The sequence below is a fragment of the Sceloporus undulatus genome, chromosome 5 (genome assembly GCF_019175285.1).
Source record: "Sceloporus undulatus isolate JIND9_A2432 ecotype Alabama chromosome 5, SceUnd_v1.1, whole genome shotgun sequence".
Classification (NCBI taxonomy): domain Eukaryota; kingdom Metazoa; phylum Chordata; class Lepidosauria; order Squamata; family Phrynosomatidae; genus Sceloporus; species Sceloporus undulatus.
This window is the reverse complement of record NC_056526.1, coordinates 182,146,984-182,167,810: the sequence shown is the minus strand read 5'-3', so window position 1 is coordinate 182,167,810 and position 20,827 is coordinate 182,146,984. Positions and strand designations below refer to the sequence as shown.

The 20,827-nt window shown below is 40.4% G+C and overlaps 1 protein-coding gene across 1 annotated transcript in view; it reads left to right on the top strand.

The window, feature by feature from the left end:
* BMP2K (BMP2 inducible kinase) overlaps nucleotides 1-20,827 on the top strand; it is a 60,852-nt gene that overhangs the window by 35,450 nt on the left and 4,575 nt on the right. Inside the window, exons 13-15 of the mRNA XM_042468087.1 lie at nucleotides 748-929; nucleotides 1,383-1,534; nucleotides 6,288-6,401. Of these exons, the coding sequence (XP_042324021.1) occupies nucleotides 748-929; nucleotides 1,383-1,534; nucleotides 6,288-6,401 (448 nt within the window). The remainder of the gene's footprint in view (nucleotides 1-747; nucleotides 930-1,382; nucleotides 1,535-6,287; nucleotides 6,402-20,827) is intronic.

The following is a 20,827-nucleotide window of genomic DNA, read 5'->3' as shown; positions in this document are numbered from 1 at the left end:
GGGAATTAAAGGTTAAAACCCAACATATTCTTCCTGCACACAAAGCCATTGTACAGTGGTACCCCGGGATACGAATGCGCCGGGTTATTTCGGGTTACGAAATTAACCGCGGAACGAATTAATTTCGTAACCCGGGGTACCACTGTATTTTATATTGTAATATGCCGTAATGTACATCTGTCTTGAATTTGTAAACCACTTTGATCTTCTAGGAAAAGCGGTATAGAAATAAAGATTTGATGATGATGATGATGATGATGATGATGATGATGATGAACAGAACAAGTTATTATTATAAAATGGAAAATATTCCCTGATGCCAGGAATGATGTCTAGTGAAACACAGAAAGGATTTGTAATTCTAGCAAGGGCTGTTCGACAGTGGAACACACTCCATTGGAGTGTGGTGGAGTCTCCTTCTTTGGAGGTCTTTAAGCAGAGGCTGGATGGCCTCTGTTGGGTATGCTTTGACTGAGATTTCCTGCATGGCAGGGGGTTGGACTGGATGGCCCTTGTGGTCTCTTCCAAATCTACGATTCTATGATTCTGTGTTGCTACTTTGACTGAGTTATGCTATATTAGTTAAGAGGTGCATTTTCTGAAATTTTATTCTTAGGGAACAATATGAGGTGCCGTTTTGCTGTAGTAATAAAGAGGATCAGTTTTCAAAAAATAAATGAATTGTTAAATAGCTATATGAGGTACAATTATGAAAAATTTACAGTTTTCCCACTTTTCTTCTTCAAGATGCAGCAGTACCAACAAGCTCTTCTACAGCAACAGGTCCTTGCAAAGCAGTTGCCACCACCCAAACATTCTCCTGAATTTCTTGCCTCTCCGCAGGAGTTCCCACCAGCCTTAATCTCTCATTCTAAGTCCTTTCCAGCTCATGTTGGTGCAGCTCTGGACACCCATTATTCTACAAATAGGCAAGCATCTTCAATTGATGTTAGTAACAAATGTAAAGACATGTTTTATGATTGTGGTTCTCTGATTTGATTCTTAAAAGCACCCTTATTTTTATGAAAAATTCCAATTAATAATTGTAGCAAAACCAGAAATACTTTAAAGGCTAGCACAGAATGAGCATTCTACATAGAATGAACATACAGTATACGGCATATATGAAGTAAAAGGGTTGGGAATGGGATAACTGACAGTGAGATCAGAAGGGAAGCAAAAATTAGTAGTATACTGATAGTGACAGTAACTGTAACATTGTTGCAGTTTTTGTCAGTACTTGCTGCATTTAAACAAAAGTCCATTATTAATGCTTCCTTATAACCACAAATAATTACATTAACCTTTCTGTGTCATGGACAGTTATTTGTTTAATGTATTTTAATTATATTAATATCACATTAGGTTTCTCAATTTTACAGGGCCTCTGATGCAGAGTCTGTTTCCAGTTATCCAAAACAGAACATGAGTAACCCACCTGACATGTCTGGCTGGAATCCATTTGGAGAAGACAATTTCTCCAAGCTAACAGAGGAGGAGCTGTTGGACAGGGAGTTTGACCTCCTGAGATCAAGTAAGGGACACTTGAAGGCTTATTTTGCTTCACAGTAAATAAAAACTCTTTAGGTGCAACCAGCAGTGCCAAAGACTTTTCTGTTCAAGGGCCACACAATCTGTTGTAGAAAGAACTCTTTCTGAGCATTTGAGGGCAGAAATAGGCCAGCTATATACCTTATCTTTCTGTCACAGAAATGTGTGCAATAGAAACTTAATTGTTAAGTATTTGTAAAACCAAGGTTATCTCTTGAATACTTAGTTTTTCTGAGCATCCAGTGCAAAAAGAAAAATAACAGGATGTTTAATAATAGGAAACACCACGCAGCTGTTTTCATTGCTTCTCTTCACAGTTTTATTCTCTTGCACACCAGAACAGGAGAGTCTGTGGGTCTGGAATGCCTTTTGAAAATGCCCGAAAGAGGGGGAATAACCTATTACATTATGTTAATGTTCTGTAATGTCTTTCAGTGGCTTAATGTTAAAGGCTGCTTTATTGTTCTGACACAACATAGTTGAATAAACTCTCTTCAAGTCAAAATACCAGTGTGTTTACTTCAAAATACTTGCTCGTCTTACATTTTTTAAATACATAGTTTTCATAAAAATGAATTCTGGATTAAAGGACTAGATATGGAACAGGATGTAGGTGCTCAATTTGGAAAAAAGCAAAGCTCACACTAATAAAGGACACTTATAATTAGAAAGTCATGATACATTTCTGGTGCCTTAATTTGAAAGTAATGCTGTTTTGAAGACTCAGTGGGCCAGCTCAGATATACTAATCCATAAGTTATGATGAGCTGAAATCTTTATTGTGAACCACATGGCAAAAACAACTGCTCATATTGTCGCCTCCTTGGAGTTTTGCTACATGTTTTACACATAAAGGACTGGAACCAGCATTTTTGGGAAGGTATTTTTCTAGGGAAATGAAGCTTGTACTCCTCAGAATAAACATTCTGTGAGTCACCGTTCTGAATATAAAATGACTAGTTGTGGTAGGTATCTTACTGGCATGAATGGGGATCTTTCAGATTTGAATTGAAATGAGCTGAATATGTTGCTGATACTTTAAATGTTACATGAGTTTCAAGAATTGTGTAATCTTGACGGGATACAGACCACCCAAAAAGGGTGCTCTCCTGCCGCCCTGGTTTGCTGTGTGAGGGAGCCGCAGCGGACAAACCGTGAGGCTCCCTCGCGCAGCAAAAAGAACCTGCAAAAAGCGGGTTCTTTCTGCGGCGTGGTTGTGATGCCGCAGTGCGCCAATGGCGCACTAGTGGCGTCACAGTGATGCCAGGATGCCATTTTGACGCACTCGTCACGTGTGAGGGGCGAGTCACATCTGGAAGCGCCACCCCTCGCATGTAATGACAGTGCCCTATAGGGCCTGTCTGTACAGTGCCATTATTGCTAAAAACTTTACTATGCTGTATGTCATCACCTGATAATGTTCCATATATGATATTCTATATACGCTTTACTGAATGTTACTAAATTAAAGAATCTTAAAGAAGAGTGGTTGGTAGATCTCAATCTTACAAGAGTGCTTAGCTGTCGTTGCTCTGGCTAGATAACCTTTTGGCCTTCCAGATGATGTTGAACTTGGAACTCTCTACAGTGCTCACCACTGGCTGTGCTGGTTGGGGTTCTTCGTAGTTGCTGCCCAACAGCATTTGGAGGGCAACATGGTTCCCACCCCTGAACTAGATAAACAAATTATGGCCTTCACTTTCTGAGAAGATACATCAGAAATTCATGCAATAGCTTTTTATGCTATTTTTTTCAGTAATAAAAGATTCCAAAAGATATCTTTGGAAGTGTAGTACAGTATAAGGAATTTCATATAGGGCTCATGTCAGAAACTTTCATATCTAAATGCTTTTATATGGTTAATGCTTATTGATTTAAGGGGAAGCTAGAGTTCAACAAAAGAACAAAGAGACAGAAGAGAGAACTCAAAACTTCTGATCCCTTATTAAAAAGTGTAAGTGTGGGATGATAAGGCAGGACTTTGCACTTGCAGCACTTGGTTTATAGCTTCTTTTTAATGTGTTTACTATGCAATTATAAAGTATTTTCTGAGAAGTTCTTCTAGCCAGCAAATTTCTGATATAGTGTTCCCAGCCCTAAGTTTACTCACCATTTTATCACAAAATGCTTTGTGAAAGCCCAAATGTTTTTTTAATTTGATGCTAATTTTTTTTCTAAAGAGAATAAGAAACTTCTGTATCTTGCATCTCTGCTTGTTCTGTACCATGGAGTTGCCAGATGAAAAATATGTTGAAAAATCCCAACATTTGTGATGCATATAACACCTATTGTGTCAGGGAGTCATATGGAGCAAAAGTGAAAAAGGACTGTATGTCTGGTAGATACAGATGTCAAAAATTTGTTTCTACAGAACTGCTTGATATCATGAGACAGTTTGTGCTGACATGAAATTGTTCCTAAAAATGCATTTAACCATCGTGTAACATTTTTGAGCTGTGTTGCTAGTAGTTGAATTAATCTGCAAATCTATATGTAAAATGGGTCTGGAAGAACACTCAAACTACCATGTGTTGAAGTGGGGCAAGTTCAGATAACAGAGTCATGAACCATGTTCCTCAGCTGGGAAAATCCCAGTTTAATGATCTGAGAAAAAGAAGAATATCTGCATGCTTTATTGCAGTTTGATGGATATGTTGACTGATATACTACTAGAAGAAATACACTTCCTTTCACCTTGTGTTATGGACAACTTGGGTCTGAAGAAGTCACCCATCATTCTAGCAACATAAACATTTCTACCTTGTGAGGACTTTCAATATTTAGTCTGTCTTCCTTAATCCTGTTTGGTAGTGATATTTGACTCAGACCTACTAAGATCAAACACCAATATTTTCTCCTGTGAATTTTATAGTATTTGAATGTAAAAAATGTGAACCTTTACAAAAATCTTGGTTGTAAACAAAAGCAAAACTACTTTTATATTATTTAACTGTATTAAATTAATGTAGCATAGTAATTATGTTGATTATTTACCATATTTGTAAGTTGTGCTGTTTACTCTTAGAATGACAGCTACAGGCATTATACTTTTCAAAAGCATTTTCCTTTGAATGTATAACCAAATCTACTGTATTGCATACCAGCTGATTGAGCATGTTAAGTTTTTTCCTGCTGTCTTTTAAAAGAGGAAAGATAAAGCTAAGGAAACTTTGCTTTTCTAAAATAGAGCAGAGCTGTTGTCGCATTTAAAAACATGTATAAGGAACATTTTTCATGCACTGTGTTAAAGGTTAGAACTTAAAACCTAAATTGTATGTCCCTTACAGTGTATATGCTAATTAAAATACTTATATTCTGCTGTCTTCATGTATGGCTAGATGCTATTCCCACTGAACATTCAGCATTTGTATTTCAAGTACCAAATGTTTTCTGTAGATTCTTATGCAAACTAGCTTTCACTGATCAATTTTGGCAACTACAAAAAGAAAACATACACTTGATGTGAAGTTAAATTTTGATTGCTCTCAAATAATGTTCCTCTCATGGGATACTCCTGGTGGAGGAAGGGCAGGGGAAGTGATTTTGTGGGTTTTTTCTTTTCTTTGCCACCGAAAAGCTACTCTGGAGGATTAGGGGACTCTGCAACAGTATGGGAACTGTGTGTGTACTGAAGAGAGGGAGGAATTGGTGAAAATTGTTCTTCCTGCGCCTCTACAGGAGCTGTTGCTGAATTTCAGTCTCTTCCATGTACAAAAGGAACTCTTTGACATAAAGAACACTCCAGTTACCATCCAGTGTTTGATCCAGACATGTTCAACAGGAAGAAATTTCCTATCTAGTGCCCATCCAAAGAATTGCTCCTATGGGTTGTAGTTGGCAAGAAGAAGTAGTAGAAGTTAGATGGAGGTGGAAACATAAGAATCCCAGGAGGGGCTGCTGGGAGTTGTAGCGGGAAGGAGGGAGCAGAAAATTGCTATTGTGGCAACACCCGTCTGCTGCTGGAAGATAGTATACTTTTAATCAGAACAGAAGAATACTTAATTGCATGAATGCTAAAACACTAAAGAGCAACTTAGTTTCCTGAAAGGAAAGGTTGTTTTTTTTTAATGGTCCTGGATTTGTAACACTTCCCTTGACATGCACAGATTCTTGTGTTTGCTTTGTATTTGAATTTGGACAGCAGGTTCTTGCAATGCTACATCAAGAGGAGAGTTTTAGCCAAGTGGGAAAAGCCAGTTGGTTCACCAAAAAATGTTTAATTCATCTGAAAATTTCACAGAACTCTGAGCATGTGTTGAATGTCTGCAAACTTTTACTCAGAGTTGTTATGTAGTTATTGGGAGTTCTGACTGACTCAGATCACTTTTGTTCAGTTAGAACTAATCATACAAGCTTGAAAGGCAGACGGTTATTTGAGTATCCTTGAGTTTTACATCCTCTTTATACAGACTTGTTCTCTGTGCCTACTTCATATGTATGCAACCCCCTGGCTCATTGAAACCTGAGCAGTTTCTAGAAGTGGTTTGGGACCTTGCTATCTGGCCTAATTCAATTGCTGTGGCTTATTAAATTAAAATCGGGAAGCTGATGCTGAAAAAGATTTATTTATATGCTTCTGCAATTTCCATTTATTTTACTGAGGATTTTAGATACTTCTGGGATAACTCAGCTTTTTAAAGAACAGCTACTGTATTAGAAGAGTAAAATTTTAATTGGCTTGAAAAGCTGCCATTTTTATGTTACTTTTTTGTTTTGTTTCATTTTTATTTTTGCAGATAGGCTCGTGGAGAGGAGAACATCCTCAGATAAGAATGTGGAGACACATTCTGCTCCACAGAACCATCCTCCAGAAGATCCCTTTGGTTCTGTACCTTTCATTTCTCACTCAGGCAAGTTACATTATGTAACATCAGTTCTTTCCGTGTAAATCTATCTTGATAGAAAAGGGGGTCTGGTTAAATAGCATACATTCTTTCCTGACGTCAAATGTTTCTAAGAACCATATTAGTTCTTCAATATGATGATAATTCCCACTGCATACCTAACCCATCCTAAAATCTTTTTTAATGCCTGCTAACTAACATTTACTATCTGATAACTGATGTTGAAAAATTTGCCTCCTCTGATAAGCTTATGGAAAGTTAATCTTGTTGCATTAGTATTTATAGTGTATATATTTTGATCTTTCTGCTATAGTCGCTATACTGACCAAGTGATAGTTGGACAAACTGAGAATAAAATGTGCTGGTTACACAAACTGAGAATAATTGTGCTAGTTGCTTGCCTTGTGTGTTTTGGAGGGAATCCGATAAGTTAATATTTTTAAGGGTTGAAACTTGCTATAATCTTACCTTTCCTTGTTTGATTAGGTCCATGGATTCAAGGATCCACAGCTTGAAAATAATAAAAAAAATTCAAATGCTGAAAAGCAAACCATGATTATGTTATTTTATGTAAGGGACACCATTTTACTATCCATTGTGTTTAATGGGACTTGAACATCCACAGATTTTGGTATCCATGAGGGGTCCTGAACAAAATCTCAGCGGATACCAGTGGCCCATTGTATTTGAAACCATCCATATGACCACGTTTTTATTAATGTGTTCACTTTTTATCAAAAATGTCTTTAGCTGTACCAACTATTCTACTTAGCATGACTTTTTTCACTGTGCATTGCTAAGATCACATTGCATGAGTAATATTAGGTAGTACTATCAGTTAACTAGCTGAACATTATTTCCCATGCCATTTTGTCCTTTAAATTTCTGTCATAGACTGTTCATTTTTTGTATTGGCATTAGCTTTTTAACTGGTTTTCTAAGCTGGCTACTATATTGCTACTTGCACCTTTCTTTCTTCTCTTCCAAACTCTGAAAAGCCTCACATGACCATATAGTCTTGATCATACTGAAGTCTCCATGTTTTGAGCTATTCATTTCCAGTAGTGGATTTTACTCTGCTGTACTGTTAAGTTGCACTATTATTTGGTTTTATTTTATCATCCTGTGCATCTCTAGTCTGTGGCATGCATTTAATAATACAGGCTATTAGCTTTGACCATTTGGGCAGTTTTGATCATTTTGATTTTATTACCTAATATTTTGTACATCTTTGGTAATCTATGTAAGCCCCTATTAAGTTCTGAAGATGTTTTGGGAGCTCTTAACATTCAGGTGTAGCTTAATCTTATGAGAACTGGAATGGACAAGTAAGTGTTGCAGGAAGGGTGTCGTGTGTGTGTGTGTGTATTCTGCTTCTTAGAGAAAAAGTTGGCTTTAAAAATGACTCACACTTTTTAAAAAAACTGACAGAGCCTGTTTCAGGAAAGGCTAACCTGAAGATACACAAGGGAATGAGAATGAAGAAAAATTGTTAGTTCAATGCCAAAACAAAGTGGCAGTGTTTGAATGGGTATTCATATCCATGTAGAGCATGGCTGATTGTCATCTGCAGGTGGACTTCCATTGACAGAGGTGCTGCAACAGACTTAGTTCTTCTGCCTGGCTCCATAGAGTAGTATGCTCATGTCTGTAGTCTAAGGACAACTGGCATTTGAAAGCAAGTTACATGTAGTTAATCATTTATTGACCAATACACTGACTAGCTCATTCTGGTGCTCCTTATTGTTGAGATTTTCCCTCTTGGGAGGTGGGGCATACATTTTCCCAGGGATATTTTGGACCATTTCCAAGGGCCAAGTTGCATCAGTTGCAGCTTACTGTCAGAACTAGTTGAACTATTCCCTCCAACTCAGTAAATCAGGCTTTTATGGATGTTTGATAAGCTTTATTTCTAGAGTCAGATGCAGCTAGTAAAGTTTCATTGGCAGAACTGAGGACAAAGCACACATCAAACATAAACATACCAAAAGCATTAGCTCCACCTTACAGAATTGATGGGCTCAAACATTTTCCCATTGTCAAAACAGTTGGTTCATCTTCGGTTGCTCCCCCCCCCCACCTTTTCAGGCTATGCTTGCTTAGTTGTTCTAAGCACCACAGAAGGTTGATAACAGCATCTTAACAAACTGCCAAGGGAAACAATAACTCCACATATTCTGTTTACCAAACGTTTAGCAAAGGCCAATTATTTCTCAAGCCCTTTCTCTAAAACCACATTAGATTGTCTAATTAACATAATTTAATTATGTAAAATCATCACACGTTTAGCCAGCTATATAACCATTATTCAGCAGCTACTGTCTTATTTGCTTGTTTAACATATATAACTAACCTGCATTTCCCCTCCAAAGGCAATACAAACCAGTTTCTATCCACCATACTGGGTAATAGGAATAGTGCATCATATCATCATGAATCTATAGCTAATTACAGTACAACTCTCTCTCTCTCTCTCTCTCTCTCTCTCTCTCTCTCTATATATATATATATATATATATATATATAGCATATACATGTCAACAAGCATATCAACAGTTATTCACAAAGCATTAGATGACAAGGTTTGTACCAATTACAAATCAGTGAGCACACTTATCAGTTAACACACCTATCAATTAAATACATATCAGCACACCTGATGTAAACCCTTCTTTATGCTCTTATAAAACAAAACATCAAAGTGAAGCATCATGACATGATATACTTTCCAGTTGAAACTATACATAGTATAATACCATACAATATAAATGTATCATGCCCAAGATACATTTCATGGTTCCCCAGCACAATAATCATGGCAGAATTAACCCAGTGCAAAAATTTACATTTTGTAAAATCGCTCTTGTGATAGAGTTCTCATTTTTCATGATATATGAAACCTTTCCTTCCTTTTTAAAACATACATAATCTGCTTGTGGCTTTTTGAGTGATACACATATTCCAACTCCAAGAACATTTGAGGAAATGAACTTCAGTGCCATGATGTAGACTGTGCAACCTTTTTCACATATTTGATTCATTATTTAATGCATTTTATCCCTTTTCACTTGAAAAGGGTCCCAATGTCCCTTACATATGACTAATAAAAGCAAGACACCAGTACAATTATAATGTAAAAATCATACAGGTAAATGCTTTGGACCAGAAGTATTCTGTATTTTGGATTTTTAATTTTTTTATTTTAGGATACCTGTATTTGCACATACATACCGTATTTTCCGGCGTATAAGATGACCCCCGACTTTTCCAGTTAAAATATGGAGTTTGGGATATACTCACTGTATAAGACTACCTCTCTTCCAACTCACACCAAATAATTTTTTAAAAAAACATAATATTGATTTCAATATGGTAATTTTAATTCAAATGCTTATGACATGCAGGAAAACTTATTGTATACAAAGCCTGCTTGGATTGGTCAGCTCTCCCTGCCTGCCCAGCCCTCCCTGTTTCCAAGACTATCAGAGCGGTATTGCAAACACAGCTCTTTTTTCTATATCCCGGGCATCCCGGATGCCTGCAGCTTGCTCCACTCTTCAGTTACATATGTGGCGACTGCAGATTCTCCAGTCCAGCTCGGAAGTTTCAGCACCTGCTCTATAAGATGACACCCGACATATAAGACGACCCCTGACTTTTGAGAAGATTTTCCTGGGTTAAAAAGTAGTCTTATACGCCAGAAAATACAGTATATAGTGAGATATCTCGGAAATATGACCCTAAGTCTAAATATGAAATTTATTTGTTTCATATACACTCTATACACTAGCCTGAAGGTAATTTTATACAATAATTTTAATAATAATGTGTATGAAATAAAGTTTGTTTACACTGAACCATCAAAAAGCAAAGGTGCTACCCATGAAAGAAGATTTGGTTTTTTTGGAATATTTCGGATTTTGGAATTCTGGATAAAGGAGGCTCAACCTATAGTACAAAATGAAAAAGGCACTGAGAAAGGCAACAAAACCCGGCAAACTCAGGCACCTGTTATAAAGAGTTACATTGCTATTACAGCAAACAGCTGGAATGGAAATGTTGTGGAAGAAGAGCCAAATAGAGCATGTATCTCAGCAGAATTGATAGAATGTCGGTTGTTATTGTTGTGTGTCTACAAGTCATTTCTGACTTTTGGCAACCCTAAGGTGGTGAACTTATCAAGGGGTTTTCTTGGCAAGTTTTTTCAGAGGGGGTTTGCTTTCCATTTATTTTGCTACTGGAGTCTTGTGGAGTGTTTGTTGAAAGTTTGTTGCAAAGCTGATGGGAAAAGAAGCCTGACAGAACTTAATTTGGAGCAGGGGGACTCTGGCTGACATCCTTCAGTAACTTTCACATTATCCTTCGGTCTTTCTTTATCCTCTTAATGGGTGACTTCCCAGCATTTATACCGGATGATTAAAAAAGAATGATGTAAAAGTAAAACTGTTCTTGTTTGGTTTTGTACCATTCATTTTCTGACAGAGTAATGAAGACAAAAATCTTCTGGTGTCACCCCAAATTCAAACATTGGCCTAAATCCTGTTCTGATCAGAGTAGTCCTATTAGCTCTCTTGGATTTACCTGTGTGTTGACTCACCATTCAACAATTTTTTCAGTGGGCCTACTTAAACGGGGACTAACTGATAGAATTCTAGCCATTACCTGTAACATTTGAATTGGATGAAATGCTAGGTCCATTAATTTCATACACTATCCCAAATATTATGTTAACATGAAATGCTGAGTTCACTTTATAAAACACAGTAAAGGTATGCCATATGTTATGTATTTAATTTATTCCCTGCCTTTCCCCTGACAAGGGACTCAAAGCAGCTTACAAAAATTTAAACCAAAGTACAGCTAAAATCTTTATTTCATGAAAGTTTTTTTAAAGATTCTATTTAAAAAGCACATAGTTAAAACAAAAACATTTAAAATGAATAAAAGATAAAAGTACAGCACACTACCTTCAGCCACACAATTTAACCACAAAAGGGCTGCCAGCAAAAAGAGAACAGAGATGGGACCACTCAAATTTCCTGTAGAAGGAAGTTCCACAGCCTGGGAGCAGACACTGAGAAAACGTTGTGTTTTGATTTCACGAAAGATGCCTGTGATGGTGATAGGACCAAAAAAACCCCCAAAAAACATTTGCCGAAGATTTTAAAATATAGGTTGGGTTATACTGAGGGATACGGGGCAAAACAGGCGGGCATAATAAGCCTGCTTCTGGGTGACTTAGGGTTGTGGCAATTGCATGACGCATGCCCTGAAGCTGTGTGAAAGCTGCCCCAATCTGGAAATGCTGCAGTAAAAACCCGCTTCTTTTCAGAGTGCTGTCTGGGAAAGTGGTGATAAGGCAGATTTGGACTGCACATGTCTCTTTGTCGTGGCTCTGGGGTGAGCAGCTCCGGGGTGGCCCCAATCTGCCCTTTTTGTGTGGTCTGTTTCGCTCCACAGTCTCATATAAGGCTTTAAAGCTCATAACTGATTCTTTGAATTGTTATTGGAAATGGACAAGTAGCCTGCGAAGCTGTTATATTTTCTCTATAACCAGTCCCACTGAGCAGCATGGCCACAGCATTTTGGACTTGCTGAAGTTTTTTAACAGTTTCCAAGAGCATTCCCATGTAGAGTGCGCTACAGCAATCAAAATGAAATATAATCAAGGCTTGTATCATAGCCAAATCTGACATATCCAACAGCAGGTACAGCTAGTACACTAGTGTTTAATTGTACAAACATACTTCTAGCCATCATTGAAATCTGGGCATCAGAGTCACAGGAGTGTGCCCAAACTGCAAACCTGTGATTTTATGGTGAATTAAACCTTAATCAGCACAGTCTGAATCCTTATTTCCTAATTTGCTCCATGACTGGGAGTTCCTCTGTCTTACGTGGATTAAGTTTCAGTTTGTTCACCCTAGTCCAGCCTTTCTCAAATAGTGGGGCGGGCCCCCCAGGGGGGGCGCGAGGTTCTGTTATGCAGAGGTGTACTTATAACAATTTTATAGACAAATGATACTATTTACAGTCACACGGGGGGCGCGAAATGTTTCTTCTTCCTAGGGGGGCATGACAGAAAATAATTGAGAAGCACTGCCCTAGTCCAATCTATTATTGATTGACACTGGTTTAGTTCTGCAACAGCTTCCTTGGGGTTAGATGGGAAAAAGAGATAGAATTGAGTATTATCAACTGGGGACAAATGAACCCCAGAATTGGATGGTCTCTCCCAGTGGTTTCATGTAGATACTAAACAAGACGAGGGACAGAACTCAGCCCTGAAAGACCCCACAGGCCAATGGCCAGGATATTGGACAAGCACCTCTCAGCATCCCCTTCTGATTCCATCCCTCTAAGAATGACCAGAACATCTGTAAAACAGTGCCCTCAAGTTCTATGTCAGAGAGATGGCCCAGAAGAATGCCATGGTTGGTGGTGTCAAAAGCTGCTGAGAAGTCCAATAGAACTAACAAGGACACACTTCTGGTCTAGTTCCCAAGCACAGGTCATCTACCAAGGTAACAAATCTCTCCATTCCAGAGCCAGGCTTGAAGCCAGATTGAAAAGGGTGTAGGAACCAGGAACCCCAGGAACTGAGAGGCCACCACATATTCTAGAATCTTGCCAAACAAAGGAATATTTATTATTATTATTATTATTATTTATATAGCGCTGTAGATTTGCACAGCGCTGTACATAAAAACAATAAATATAAAAGGGTAAACCTGCCTATGGCGTACAATCTAAGAAATAATAGGATAACACATATACATAACAATACAGGAAATGGTTTAGTAAAACAAGCAACAAAAATAACATCAAATAGCAAGTGACAATCACGCAATGCCTGGGAACGCTTCTCTGAACAGGATGGTCTTCAACTCCGTTTTGAAGCTGGTTAAAGAAGTGATGGCCCTTGCTCGCGGGGGAAGAAGGTTCTAGGAGTGAGGGGCAGCGAGTGAAAAGGGGCGAATCCGAGATGGGGCAGAGGAAATCCTGGGCTGGGACAGCAGACCTTGACTACCAGAATGGAAGGCCCTAGTTGGAAGGTGAGGAGAAATAAGGTCTGATAAGTAAGGAGGGGCCAGCCCATGGAGGGCTTTAAATGTCGACAGCAGGAGCTTATACTGAATGCGGAAAGGGAGGGGGAGCCAGTGAAGGGATGCCAACAAAGGAGAGATATGGTCAGAGCGGTGGGCGGATGTGATAATGCGTGTAGCTGAGTGCTGGACAGAAATTAAAGGACAGAGGTGGGAAAGAGGAAGCCCAGCCAGGAGGATGTTACAGAAATCAAGTTGTGATACCACTAGGTCATGGACCAGAATCTTGGCAGTGGAGGCGGAGAGAAATGGTCGGATTTTGACAATATTGTATAAAAAGAATCTACAAGCCTTGGCTGTGGTCTGGATCTGAGGGATACACGACAGAGAAAAATCAAAGATAAAACCAAGACTGTGGGCTTGCTCGACTGGTTGAATAGAAATGTTGTCCACAGAGACAGAAAAGGAGCGTTGAAGGGTGGACTTAGGAAGAAAGACAAGAAGCTCTGTCTTGGAAATGTTGAGCTTCAAATGCCGATGGCACATCCACTGTGAGACAGCTGTGAGACAAGGTGAAACTTGCTGTTCAAGCCTTGGAGACAGGTCAGGGGTGGAAAGATACAGCTGGGTGTCATCGGCGTACAGATGGTAGGAAAAGCCAAAAGAGCTAATGAGTTTATCTAAGGACAGTGTGTAGAGAGAAAACAGAAGGGGACCCAGAACAGAGCCCTGGGGAACTCCAACAGATAAGGGAACAGAGGACAAAGCCTCACCACCTGTGACCACTGCAAAAGATCTGTCTGACAAATAAGATCTAAACCAGTCGAGAACAGAGTCTGAGAACCCAAGGTCAGAAAGTATATCAACTAGAAGGCAGTGATCAACGGTGTCAAAGTCTGCAGACAAATCAAGAAGGATGAGAACAGAGTAAAGCCCATTAGCCTTGGCCCGTAAAAGGTCATTTGAGATCTTAGTGAGAGCTGTCTCTGTGGAATGCCCTGGACGGAAACCAGACTGAAAGGGATTGAGAATGGAGTTGGCTTCAAGAAACTCAAGACAGCGAGAATAAACAACCCATTCCAAAACCTTAGAAAGAAAGGGAAGAAGAGAAATCGGATGATAGCTAGACAAAGAGGGGTCAAGAGAAATTTTTTTCAGAATTGGGGAAATGAGAGCATGTTTAAAGTCTGAAGGGAAGGAGCCTGTAGAGAGAGAGAGATTGAAGATATGGAGAAGCGAGGGTAGAAAAGAGGGAGCTATGGAAATTACAAGACAAGTAGGAATTGGGTCAAGAGAACAAGTTGCAGGTTTGGAAGAGTTCAGAAGTGACAGTAAGGGCTGTTCGACAGTAGAACAAACTCCCTCAGAGAGTAGTGGGGTCTCCTTCCTTAGAGGTCCTTAAGCAGAGCCTGGATGGCCATCTGTCGGGGATGCTTTGATTGGGAGTTCCTGCATGGCAGGGGCTTGGACTGGATGGCCCTTGTGGTCTCTTCCAACTTTATGATTCTTCTTCGTGGTCTCTGCGAATCACACAAATGGGTTTATTCTGCGCCTGCGCAGCAATCCTCGGAAACTTCTAGAATCTCTAGGCAGAAAGCATTGTATCTTTCTGCAACTTTTTGGCGGTAGCTCCGCCCACCCATATATAAGGCCCCTGGTGGCCCGCTCCTCTTCATTTCCTTCATTCCGCCACGTTAAGAGAGATCCTCCACTTGCACGAGTGGAGACTGCACTCAGAGGTGGTGTCCCAACTCTTCAATCGCTGGGGAACCCCCCTCCTTGACCTGTTTGCCTCCAGGCTGAATACCCACACCGCAAGATTTTGCTCACGGTACAGAGACCCAAGATCAGAAGGGGACGCCTTCCAGCTCAAATGGACTCAAGGCCTCCTGTACGCCTTTCCTCCGTTCCCTCTGATCACACGGGTCCTCTTGAAGATGTTGACCGACCACACGGATGCAATCCTGATAACTCCGTGGTGGCCCAGGCAGCCTTGGTTTGCTCCGCTCCTACAATGAGCGCAACACCATCTCCGCTTGGAGCACCGGCCTGACCTACTCTCGCTCCACGGCGGGCAAGTCCACCATCCCGAGATGGAATCTCTCCCATTGGTAGCATGGAGGATTCGATCCTGAGGACACTTCCATCCAGTGTACAGGATATCATCAAGGCAGCACAGAGACCGTCCACACAGAGGTCTTATGCCTACAAATGGGATAGGTTTCTAACCTTTCTACAAGCAAAGGACATTCCACCATCCCGTGTCTCCATTCCTGTAGTCCTGGACTTCCTCATGACTTTAGCAGACGCAGGGCTCTCCTTGAGTTCTATCAAGTGCTACCTGTCTGCCATTTCATCTCACTACTTGTTTCACGACAAGCCTTCTCTGTTTGGGGATCCTCTCATAAAGAGGTTCCTTAAGGGATTCAACAATTTGCATCCACCGATTCTAGACCCTACGCCACAGTGGAGTCTGGACACCGTCCTGGCACATTTGGTATCCAAGCCCTTTGAGCCCTTAGCTACCACGGACTTGAGACTCCTGACTTGGAAGACGGCCTTCCTGGTAGCTATTACGTCAGCCCGCCAGGCTGGTGAGTTGTGTGCCCTGAGGATGGACCAGCCCTTCCTCCGTTTCCATAAGGACAAGGTGGTGCTCCGTACAGACATCACTTTCTTGCCAAAGGTGGTGTCTGCCTTCCACATCAACCAGGACATTGTTTTGCCGACTCTGGCTCCTAATCCAACCACAGACTCTGAGCGTCAGCTCCACGCCCTGGATGTCCGCAGGGGGCTGGCGTTTTATCTGGACAGGACATCTGCTTCCAGGCGTTCGGAGAGACTTTTTGTGTGCTACTGCGAAGCAAAAAAGGGGCTACCAGTGTCACCGCAGAGGTTCTTCAAGTGGGTGGCCAACACCATCCACCTCTGCTACGAACTGGCTGGAAAGCCTCTACCAGGTCGGGTTAGAGCCCATGCAACTAGGGCGGTAGCCACATCCTCAGCCTTTTTGATGGGAATTCCCCTTGAGGATGTGTGCAAGGCAGCTGTCTGGTCCCAGCCATTGACATTCATTAGGCATTACAGGCTGGATGCAAGGGCCAGGCACGATGCAGCCTTTGGGAGGGCAGTGTTACTTTCTGCCATGCACTAACCTGTGTACTGTGAATAAATCACTCAGGTATTTGGTTGACATACTTTATTGATTATGTGATTTATTGGTTATTGATACTCCCTCCTCCTCTGACTATAGCTCGCTAGTCTAAACCCATTTGTGTGATTCGCAGAGACCACGAAGAAGAAGAACAGGTTGCTCACCTGTAACTGTGTTTCTTCGAGTGGTCATCTGCGAATTCACACAAACCCGCCCATCCATCCCCTCAGTGTCTGCTCATTTGACAACGCTTGTTGCCGCGCTGATTAGCGGCTCATTCGGAACTGAAGAGGAGCGGGCCACCAGGGGCCTTATATATGGGTGGGCGGAGCTACCACCAAAAAGTTGCAGAAAGATACATTGCTTTCTGCCTAGAGATTCTAGAAGTTTCCGAGGATTGCTGCGCAGGCGCAGAATAAACCCATTTGTGTGAATTCGCAGATGACCACTCGAAGAAACACAGTTACAGGTGAGCAACCTGTTCTTCTATGGTCTACTGGACATGTATTAGCTGTGGCATCCAAGTCACAGTGGATCCAAGTGATTTCCCCCCCAAAAAGTATTGTACAAATTCATCACACCTGGCTGCCAAGTGGTCTACGTGCTGCTCTTATGGAGCACAGCATTAATAGTCTCTGACCACTTTTTGATTCATGTCAGTAACATTTGTTTGCAAATAAATGTCTATACTGCCTGGGCTAGGGAATACACTACTGAGCCCTACCGTGCACCCCTGGTGTCATCATAGCTCGCCCCTGTCCACACAGGGGCCGCCATGATGTACATGGGGAGCAGCCTCCAAATGGAGCTGTGCTGCATGTACGTTATCGGTGCGTGTCATGGTTCCAATGGCGCACTGGGCGCATCCCAGAAAGAACCCACTGTTTGGTTGGTGCAGCCTCCATGTGGAGCAAAAACAGGTGGCTGCCGACCGCCCTTTCAGGGCAGTGTGTACAGCCACTTAGATTATAATTTTTGATCTAGGATTTACTTCAGTGCTAAAAGTAATGGGTAAGGTGGTCCCTTGCTTATGGAAGAGTAGTCAGCAATTTGACAAGAATTCAGAGGAAGGAGCTCTAGATATTCAAGAATTAGAACTATTGGTATGGGAATCTGGGTTTTCCAAATGTTTCGGTATGGTCTGGGATTCTGGTTTGTAGATCTGGAGTACTGTTTTATGCAAGGATGGAGTTAGAAGGACAATAGGTAGAGGGTTTTATTTTTACTTGATATGGATACACATGGGGTGAAATAGGGATATAGAGTTGCAAATACTGATCAAGATGTTGTCAGGTTAAATGAGAGCAGAAAGTGTGCAGTGATGAGTTTGGATAAGTATCCTAACTGGATGAACAGAAGAAGCGGGACAAGTTTCACAAATGTCAGGAGGCATTTATGAATATGGTAGAATTACTTTTTATCACATGGAAGTCTGAGCTATGCTGTAAATTACAATTAGTCTGCCCCTTATGAGGGGGAACCATTCCGGACATACACACACACCGCATAAGGGGAATTGAGTATATGCTCAAATCCCATTAAGGAAAATGGGGTGCGCTCCCCATTGTTTCTACTGGGGCTTGCCTTCTGTGTAAGCTCAAGCCCATGGAAGGCAAGCCCGCGTAAGGGGCGGGCTAACTGTACAAAATGCTATAAATACATCTATTCCAAGTTTTGTTACATGTCACAAATTGTCATTCTGTAAACTTACATTTAAAATGTATGGCTTGTTAGTTGTTACTGATGTTCATATTTCTCAAAACAAGTTTACAAATTAAAACTAAGGAACTTGTCCTGAAATATCAGCAAAGTGGTTAAGACGCTGACCCTGATGATTGCAAGACTGGCAGGTTGGCAGTTCGAGGCCTGGATGCTGCATGATGGGGTGAGCTCCTGTCACTAGTCCCAGCTTCTGTCAACCTAGCGGTTCGAAAGCATGCAAATGCATGAAGATAAATAGGTACCACTTCTAAGTGGGAAGGTAACAGCGTTTGGTGGAGTCATGCTGACCACATGACCATCAGAGCAGTCCTCAGACAACGCTGGCTCTTCGCCTTAGAGTTTTTCCATCTCATGTATGTGCCATCTCTGTTTCATATTGCTTCCCGTTACTGCTGAAAAGAGAAGTGACTTTCTTTTACTGTTCCTACTTGATGATGGGTGTGTTCATTATCATTGTGAGTTCAGAATTCAAGAGACTGCCATTATATGGATGTCACAAGTTTAAGGTAAAGGTGTGTGAAATAAAAAATTGAGCATTTTCAGGTTTTTGTCTGTCTCAAAATAAGGGCAGTAAACAGCCCTCAAACCAATCACAGTGTGACATCTGCTACTCTGCCTGTTGCCAAAGACTAGTGCAGATTTAGTTGATGTGTCTCAGCAATCCATGGAGCTGACATGTGGCAAATTGCTGTGAAATGATGATGCCAGTATGTTACCAATTCAGAAGGAGCTTTAAAATGGTTATGCTTCTGCTTTCTCCTAGCCCCTGAAATGATGAACTAGCAGAAGGCATGTAATTACTTCAGTTGTTGCAAGCCATTCATCCTCTTATAATCGGATGTCTACAAAAGAACAGCAGAACAGAATTTTTTCTTGAAGATTGAGATCTTATGATTAAAGATGTTCTACCTGCATTGGATTTCAGGGCAGAACAATAGCCTTGTACAAGAGGCAAACATGATTAGAAGTCATGTAATCTGCACAGTACATTGCAAGCAGATGTTATACCACAAAGTTCTTCAGCTCTTCATAAATTCAGATTTGAAATGTTCAGTGGTTTAGGAATTACTTCAATCAATTTTTTTTTGCATGTTGATTTTAAAGCGCCTTTTTGCAACATTATTATGGCATTAATTTACAAGTGAACTTGAGATTTCTTACTCTTGGGCATTTGTTCAATGTAACCATTTAAAATGAAATATGGATTTATTTGATGGAGAAGCTGAGTTGGGTTTAATGGTTTCTGTGGAGGAATACATTTTTAAAACAGCATTCTTTTAGAATAGTATTCAACTGCTACACCTGGGGAAAGGTTAATATGATGCTCATATGAAGTTAAGTTAAAATAGCTGTTGTCCTTGTGTAGTTTTATAAAGAACCTCAAAAGCAAATAAATGACTTTTAAGGTGTATGGAAGGTAGAAACACCTGCAGGTTGCTACATGACCTGTCAGCTGAAATCATCTTAACCAAGACAGCCAGATAGATTACCTATAGTGAGGAAGAACTGTTTTATTTTATACCATCAGCAGACTCTTAAATGTATTAAAATAGAAGTGTAAGTTTGTGATTTCAACATATGGGGATGAAAGAATACTCTCACCGACTTATAAATCGGTGTTTGAACAAAAATGTTGTTACTCATGTTGCCAGATTAAGCTTTTAATCTTACAAAATAATCACATCCATGTAAATAGTTACAGCATCCCAGCAAATGTTGGAAATGGTAGGATTTAAATGACATAGCTTCCTAAGTTACGCATTATGGTTATTCCTTTGGGAAATCTACATCACATCAAGAGAGCAAATCCACATTTTAATTTGACTATAAAATCAAATACACTAAACTAAGAAGAACCTGACACCAGAAGTGAACCTAAAGCAGACTGAAACTACAAAACCTCATGCTTCTATTTATTATTCCAGCTGTTTATCCTAAAATGTGGGTACAGATGTTTTGAAGCATGATTGTATTTGTGGGGCAAAATAGTGTCACGCAGCAATAATCAATAATATTTTTGTGTTTTTACAAGTGGCTCACAAGTTCAGTAATAAGGCGGTCCCCCCCTCCCCCTGGCATACAACATAAAAACCATGAGAAGAAAAAGCTATCTGGGAGGCTGAAGGAAAAAACAAACAAACCTAGAAACTGGGGTAGAATGAGCAGCCAGTTTCAAACAAGATTTTTCCAATAATTGCCACAAAACCACCAGCCAAGGAGTTAAACATGACTATATTGGATTTCCCTGGGCTAGATTGTGGAGTTGGACTTTTAAGATGGCTTTGACAGGTCCATTTATGTACCCATACTGGTTAAAAACTCAGAGTAGGACTAAAGTTACAGAAATGATGGAGTAATCAATGACTTGAAGTTGTTCAGGATGCTGATAAATTCTCAAACGCATTGACATAGTCATAGATATGATCAGAGTTGCTCATAGAAAAGGTTTTCAGATTAATTGTTGCCAGGTTAAAATCAGGCGACATACTTCAAGTATTACAAAAGGCAGT